We start from the raw sequence: 8,091 nt of genomic DNA on the forward strand, positions 1-8,091 counted from the left end.
CCCTGAGAAAATCACTAAGTCAGAAAACATGGCCACGAACCTCAGCAAGTTGTCTCTGTAGCTCGGCTATCTTCTGTTCATATATCATTTTTCTGTCAGACACGATGGCCATTAAGTTAAATCGAATTTCACCCTCACTGTACCTAAAAAAGGTCAAGTTTATAATGTAATAAAGAATTGTAACACTATTACAATTAAGATAATCTGCTGGGATTGCCCCATGATTCTCTGGGAGATCAAAGTCAGTGCTTCATGTATGGGAAGATTCCACATAGTGAAGATGCCAATTCTCCTCAAATTGATACAAATGTTTCACACAATTTCTATGCAAGTCCCAGCAAGAATGTCAGCAGATACAAGTTTATACTGAAATTTGCGTGGAAGGCGGAGGGTCTAGAATGACTAGAACAATTCAGAAGGAAAGGAATAAAGCAGGAGGCGGCACTGTCCCTGATGACAAGACTTAAGCTACAGTAACCAAGATGGTGGTGCTGACAGACACAGATCAATGGAACAGGACAGTGAACCCGGCAACACCCCACACATACGCCACGGTTCTGTCCCAGGTGTAGGACCAGTTCCGTGGAGGAAGGACGGCCTGCTCACCCAGGGGTGCTAGAGCAAGTGAACAGCCATGGGCCAAAAAAACCCACCCAAGACATGGATAAAGGTTAACTCCAAATAAATCACAGACTGAAATGAAAACTGTTCAACCACAATAAACCTATAAAAGACAACAGCAAAATCTTTGGAACCTAGGGCCAGGGAAAGAATTCTTAGACTTGACAATAAACATACAATTCAAGGGGACTGAGAACTTTTGCTCTGAAGGACCACGCTGGGAAGAGGGGGATGGGCCACGGGCTGGGACCGAGTATGTGCAGACAATGTGTCTAAGGACGAGCAGGATCTAGAGTAGGAAAAGAACTTGAAGGCTCAACCGTCAAAAAAGAAACAATCTAATTACATATAAAATAGGCAAAAGGCACACATCCTTAGTCACTAGGGAAATGCAGATTCAAATCATGATGAAATATCACTTCCCACCAATCAGAATGGAAATAAAAAACTTTGACAAAACCAATGCTAGCGAGGCGTGGAGAAACTGGCTCCCTCGTACATTACGAGTGGGAATGTAGAATGCACAGCCACACTAGAAAGGAGTTGGGTGGTTTCTTAAAAAAGGAAACCTGCCTTACCATACAACTCAGCAGTGTGCTCGTGGGCATTTACCCCAGGGAAACGAAAGCTTAGGTTCACACACAGATCTGTCTACATGTCTGTGATGGCTTTATTCATAACAGCCCAAACTGGAAACGATCCAGACGTCCTCCAGTGGGTGAGTGGGCAAAACAACGGTATATCCATACCACGGACTACTGTTCGAACAGATTCAACTACTGATATACTTAACCTACAGGAATTTCTAGAGAACTGTGCTGAAAGGAGCCAATCCAAAATGGTGACACGCTGTACGATTCTGTTTATATAACATTCTTTAAATGACAAACGTGATGTGGGGGGTGGCAGGGAGGGAAGTGGTTGGGATGGGTGGGAGTGGGCGGGCAGTATCTAGAGTAAGAAAAGAACTTCAAGGCTTAACCATCAAAAAAGAAACAATCTAATTACATACAAAATAGGCAAATGGGCACCTGAGGACTCCTGGGAATTCCTCGGTGCCTTGACAGTGCCAGTGTCAGCATCCTGGCTACGGCACGGCAATAGGTTTGCAAGGTGTCACCAATTGCAGGATGAAGAGCACACAGGATCACTATGCATTCTTTTTATAACTATCTCGAAAAGTTTAATGAAGGAATATATGCTCAAAACAAAACTCTGCAAAGTAACTGCATGAAACATCTAATTTAATGGAGATCTGTGTTTAATTCCACTAACGACAGCAGGATCTAGAGGTTTTCCGACACAGAGTCCCTGAACCCAGTCATCAAAGGCAGATAGGCAGTGAGCATCGCTAAAATAAAAATGAAATAAAAGCTTTTTTAAATGTTTAAAAACCAAACCAGAATGTTATGCGAAGGGGGTTAGCGGAGCATTTACTTCTGTATCCTCTTCTCTATGACGGGCCTCACGGCGCTGATCCAGTCGTCCTGACTGCAGACCCCTGGAGAAAGGGGGAAGATTTCCGTCAACGCAAGTCAGCATCAGCACCACTGCATATCTTTGGTCCAAAGCATCTCCTTTTATAAATAATCTAGGAAATTCAGGATGGTCAGAATCCTTTTAGCATAACTGTGTTCAGCTTCCATTCTTATTTATTAAAATCAATAAAATACATACACTTTTCTGAAAGTTAACTAAAAAAATAAATAATAAATTATGTCATCTAAGAGTTAAAATGTTTTTCTCCTAGAAAAAAATTAAAGGTTCCAACTGAATTGCAGTCGTCGCCCTTCCTATCTGCTAACTTCACGAAGGACTGAAGAGCGAGGGGTGTCCTGAGAGCACCCTAGGTCGTCATCGCCGTCGCCGTCCCCTCCAATCTCTGTAGCATGGAGGCTAACACGGGGAATTCTGTTTGCTCCTGGCCAAGAGGGAAACAGCGGGACAGGAACCGGTTACCTAAGTCAATTGGTCCCTCCCGCAGTCCATCCAGTTCATAGAGTCTTCCGTTCACAGGAACGTAACTGACAAAGTGGAACGCATCCTCTTCTTTGGTTGGTGACTTCGCGTCGAATTCGAACATCTGCTGTCTGCAGTGAAGAAGGAAGCAGTGAGAGGCAAGCAAGGCGGGAAGGACGCAGGGTCGACTCAGCACCCCGTCTCTCACCTGGCGAAGCTGTTGTGTACTTGTCGGATCACATCGGAGTTGCTCAGTGCCAACCCTTTCATCTAAAATAATTTGGAAAAGCCGCCCATGAGAACAAGAACTGTCACAAAGAGGGCACTTTGGGAATAAGGAGGTGGTACTCACGGCTGCATCAAAGCTTTGGGAAAATTCTTTAAACTCTGACAACGTCTCTCCTAAATGGACGTCTTGATGAGTACAGTTCAGCAGCACACTCACTATGGCTTGCGTAGCACAAGCATTATTAATGACCTATCAAAGGGAAAAGCGGAGATACCATCAATTTGTTAGACACTCAACCAGCTCAGCGGTTGAGCGTCCACCTACGAACCAGGAGGTCACGGTTTGATTCCCGGTCAGGGCACACGCCCGGGTTGTGGGTTCGAATCCCCGTTGGGGGGGAGGGGAAGACCTCACCGTCCTCATCAGTGAAATGGTAGCTAGGCAACGATGTTTTACAGAGAAGCACTACCAAACTGTCCTTCCTGGGTCTTCACACACACGCACACTGTGATTACTAGGTCATTTCTTCCCTCAACATTTTATTCATCAGTGATCAGACACACACACCTCCAACTAGAGCATATGATTAGTCTCAGCCAGCCAGTGTTACTGCCTCTCTAAAGGGATGCAGATCTTTGGGGAGCTCAATAATTCTGAAGAATGTAAAGGGAGTGCTAAGACAAAAAATTGAGCACTGCTACATTACAAACACATGGGGAGAGACTGTTCACAAGACTGTGGCGCACCCAAGGACCATACCTGCTTGGCAAAAAAGATTGTGTCGAGTCTGGAGTCCTGAACCACAGAGCCTGCTGGTTCCTCTCCTGGCTGCCACTTGAAAAGAAAAATTAGCCCGTGAACCGGCCTACAAAATAAAACACAAATTAGTGACACCACAACCTGCTGCTGCTTTTTATTTATTTTTTTATTGTTTAAAGTATTACAAATAGTGGTACATATGTCTCCTTTTTTCCCCCATTGACCTCCCCTACCCCCCGGCACATGCCCTCACCCGACCCTCCCAGTCTTTTGTCCATTGGTTATGCTTATATGCATGCATACAAGTCCTTCGGTTAATCTCTTACCTCCCCTCCCCAGCTTCCTGCTGTAGTTTGGCAGTCTGTTCAATTGCTGTGGCAAATGGTAAGAATTCCTTCTTTTTTTACAGCAGCGTAGTATTTCATCGTGTAGATGTACCACAGTTTTCTAATCCATTCATCTGCTGATGGGCATTTAGGCTGTTTCCAAATCTTAGCTATTGTAAATTGTGCTGCTATGAACATTGGGGTGCATATATCCTTTCTGAGTGGTGTTTCTGTTTTCTTGGGATATATTCCTAGAAGTGGGATTACTGGGTCTGCTGCTGCTTTTAACACATTGTCAGTATGTTACATTTTACTCAGCTACTTAACAAATGCAATGCAAATGAAGTAAATTCAATTTTTTTTAAGGTTTCTATTGCTCCTCAGTCGCTAGAATGTTGCCTGATACAGACTAATAAAACTTAAAATTATATCAGTTAAAAAAGAACTATAGTGAAAGGCTTGTTCTCAAATCTGTGGATTATTCATTTCTACCTTATATCACTTAAGTTAAACAAAGGAAATAAGAACAAAGCAAAACTAGAAGAAGCTGCCAACCTAGACTGAATTCCAACGCATATGAATAAAGTTCAGCGAGGATGTCTGCAGATAAATGGCTGATGGCACACGCACTATGAAATGGAGAGTCACTTCATGTCATTCTCGGACGCATGAACAATCCTCACGCTAGTGCGAATGGACACTGTCATCTGGTGCCGGAGGGAGTCACCACTTTCCTGAAGGAACTGTTGTGGCCCAGGAAACATCCAGTCGACCCTCTAGGATTCTCTCCAGTCTCTTTCACAACTGCCTGCCATGCAATAAAAATCTCTCCTCTCCTTTGAAGCCTGTTCCAAGGCCCATCTTTAATTAACCTTCCCTGACCACTCAGTCGAAACTGATCTCTTATTCCATCTACAGTGACTGCGCTTTTTGTGGGGAAAGGGGGAGGTGGGGAAGCAAACCATCCCCTTCTTACTATGAAAACAGAGGCCACACCCCAATGGTCCCCACTGTCCCTGTTAGAAGCCAACTTGCCTCCAGCCAAGAACTTGCTCACTGTGAGAACTCCCCTGGCCTCCCTCCTCCCTCGCAATTCAGAGTCAGCACGTGGGGGTAACGAGGTGGGCGGCGAGGAGAGGCTCAGAGGGGTGGTTCTACTCAGGGTGTGGGAAGAGGAAGGTACTTCCTGGCACCCGCATTTGGAATCTGGACTGCACCCTCCCAGAAGCACTGTGATAATGTGCAGACAAGTTTGCATTATTATTAAAATGCATTATGAAATATGCTTTTGTAGACTGACCTCTTACTCATGTCTCTTATGCTAAAAATGTGTTCCATGTTCTAATCCATGATCTAGCTGTGAATGCTGTAGAAATCAACCAATTACTTTGTTGACATGGAATTACAGGGACTTAGTTTTTAATACCTTGCAAGCTACTTATCTAGAAGCCTCAGGTTCATGGTTATAAAAGGAGAGTAGTAATTCCTATCTCATAGGACTGAAAAAACTTTAAAGAGATTGTGTATTCAGCCTAGTGTAGTCCAAGAAAAATAAAGAGACAACTGTTTGCTTACATGGAGACAATTTTTAACACAGTTAATATTATACTCACTTTAATTTTTCAAAATTCTCAGGTTCTAAACTCCATATCTCTTCTACCTGGGCTCCTCGGCAACCTGAAATAAGGAATTATTTCTTTAGAAAACAAAGTATGGACTCATTTTTCTCCAGCATTAAATATTAACTAAAAGGTGTGCACATTTGGGATGATTATGACATGAGAAATTAAAATGGTAAAACTGACCAAGTTCAATCCTAGTCTAGCGGTTCTCAACTTGTGGGTCGCGACCATCGGAAAACACATATAGCATATCAGATATTTACATTACGATTCATAACAGTAGCAAAATTACGTTTTGAAGTAGCAACACATATAGCATATCAGATATTTACATTATGATTCATAACAGTAACAAAATTATGTTATGAAGTAGCAACGAAAATAATTTTATGGTTGGGGGTCACCACAACATGAAGTGTATTAAAGGGTCGCGGCATTAGGAAGGTTGAGAACCACTGCTCCATCCTGTACCATTTTCTAATCATCTGCAGTGGGAGTGTTTGCCTTTACGACTTAGAAGTTTCCGGAGCGTGCCTCCACTGACACGCCATCCACGTCTGTGCCTTCTCCACACCTTTTGCATCCACTTTTTCCCTGTCGCTAAGCTCTCCCAGCTCTGCCCTTGGCCCCCTTTTTTTCTTACTGTACATTTTTTAAGTGCTAAGAAATAACTGCCACTAACAGCGACTTCTCCTGAATTTTTATTCTATTCTCTTTTCAACTACCTCAGAGTATTTGATAGAATTTACCAGTGAAACCGTTTTGGCTGGAGTTATCTCTGTGAGAAGATTTTAAATTACAATTTTAATTTCTTTAATAAATAAAAGGTTAAGGGTTACCTATTTTTCTTGATTGAGCTTTGGTAATGTGTCTTTAAGGGAATGTGTATATTTCATTTAAGTTGTCAAATTTACTGGTATACAGATGCTTACAATATCCCCTTATTATCCTTTTAATGTCTGCAGATTCTGTAGTAACATCCTCTCTCTTCTTCCTGGTATTGGTCATCTGTGTGTCCTGTCCTCTTCTGATCAGTCTGGTTAGAAGTTTATCCATTTTATTGATCTTTAAGAAACCAGCTTTTGGTTTCATTGATTTTTCTTGATTTTTGTTTTATTTTTTAATTTATTGGGATGACATTGGTTAATATGATCATATAGGTTTCAGGCGTGGGTTTCTTTTTGATTTCAGAGAGGAAGGGAGAGAGACAGAGAAAGAAACATCAATGATGAGAGAGAATCATTGATCGGCTGCCTCCTGCACGGTCTGAGCCCTCAACCCGGGCATGTGCCCTTGACTGGAATCGAACCCAAGACCCTTCAGTCCACAGGCTGACGCTCTATCCACTGAGCCAAACCAGCTAGGGCTCAGGTGTGGGTTTCCATGTTACAAGATCCATATATTGCATGGTGCACCCACCACCCAAAGCCAAAATTAATGGTTGTACTTCCTCCTCTCTAACCCATACTTCACATCACACCAATCATCTCAGGCTCTGACCATTTTAAGAGACCTCTGGTTTCTCTCACTCCAATCTACTCTGCACACTACACACGGTACACCTTTCTCAGGCCTAGCAAACGTCATGTCAGCATTCAAATACCTTTGACAGTGAAGTCCCCAGCGACTGCAGGGCAACGCAAACTATACAACAGAGCATACAGTCTGGCCTCAGCTGATCTTTTCAGCTTCCGACGCAAATAAATACTCCTCCAGTCTGTTAGGTTATGTGTTAGTCACTTTGCTAGCTGCTCCCTGAGCCACACGTGTGGCTTGAACATCAGTGCTGTTTACGTCATTCCTTCTGCCTGTGTTCCTGTAACATTGGTTCACACTTGAAGACAGCACTCAGCACATTGCACCATGGTTTATTCACATTAAAAACCCTCACCCGCGCCCCGCGTGGCTCAGGGGTTCGCCTGTGAACCAGGGGGTCCTGGTTGGATTCCTGGTCGGGGCACATGCCCGGGTTGGGGCCCGACCCCCAGTAGGAGGCGTGCAAGAGGCGGCCGATCCGTGCTTCTCTCATCACTGACGTTTCAGTCTCTCTCCCCCTCCCTCTCTGAAGTTAACAAAAACATATTTAAAGGGAGAAAAAAAAATCCCCCAGAGCCTACCAGGGTACCTGACACATCGTAGGCCCACAATCTGCGCTTAGTAAGTGATAGTCCAAATATCCAGCTATGCACAGATCTGTGCCGACGTTTAATTTTTACCCCGAGTACAAGTTCTCACCTAACAGCTAGAATTAGTAACATTCCAGGAAATGTAACAGATAAAACTAAACGCACTGCCCCACCAAAAAAAAAAAAAAAAAAAAAAAAAAAAAAAAATGATAGTAAATCATCTAACTCTACAACTCAAAGAATTAGAAAGAGAGCAACAAGGAAAGCCCAGTGTGAACAGAAGGATGAAAATAATAAAAATCAGAATGGACATAGAGACCGAAAAAACAATACAGAACATCAATGAAACCAAGAGCTGGTTCTTTGAAAGGATAAACAAGATTGATAAACCCCTAGCCAGACTCACCAAGAAGCAAAGAGAGAGGACCCAAATAAACAAAATCAGAACA

General features: G+C 43.1%; 2 protein-coding genes across 2 annotated transcripts in view; one reads left to right on the plus strand and one right to left on the minus strand.

Moving 5' to 3' along the window:
- The window catches only part of UCHL5 (ubiquitin C-terminal hydrolase L5), a gene marked incomplete at its 5' end in the record, with an annotated part of 13,223 nt that extends 7,648 nt beyond the window's left edge, over nt 1-5,575 (minus strand). Inside the window, 7 exons of the mRNA XM_006761341.2 lie at nt 41-143; nt 2,059-2,122; nt 2,581-2,711; nt 2,789-2,850; nt 2,933-3,058; nt 3,569-3,674; nt 5,508-5,575. Coding sequence (XP_006761404.1) covers nt 41-143; nt 2,059-2,122; nt 2,581-2,711; nt 2,789-2,850; nt 2,933-3,058; nt 3,569-3,674; nt 5,508-5,575 — 660 coding nt within the window. The remainder of the gene's footprint in view (nt 1-40; nt 144-2,058; nt 2,123-2,580; nt 2,712-2,788; nt 2,851-2,932; nt 3,059-3,568; nt 3,675-5,507) is intronic.
- Nucleotides 1-8,091, plus strand: part of TROVE2 (TROVE domain family member 2) — a 37,925-nt gene that overhangs the window by 15,184 nt on the left and 14,650 nt on the right. The gene's annotated exons all lie outside the window — the stretch shown is intronic.

The sequence above is a fragment of the Myotis davidii genome, unplaced genomic scaffold (assembly GCF_000327345.1).
Source record: "Myotis davidii unplaced genomic scaffold, ASM32734v1 scaffold174, whole genome shotgun sequence".
NCBI classification, from domain to species: domain Eukaryota; kingdom Metazoa; phylum Chordata; class Mammalia; order Chiroptera; family Vespertilionidae; genus Myotis; species Myotis davidii.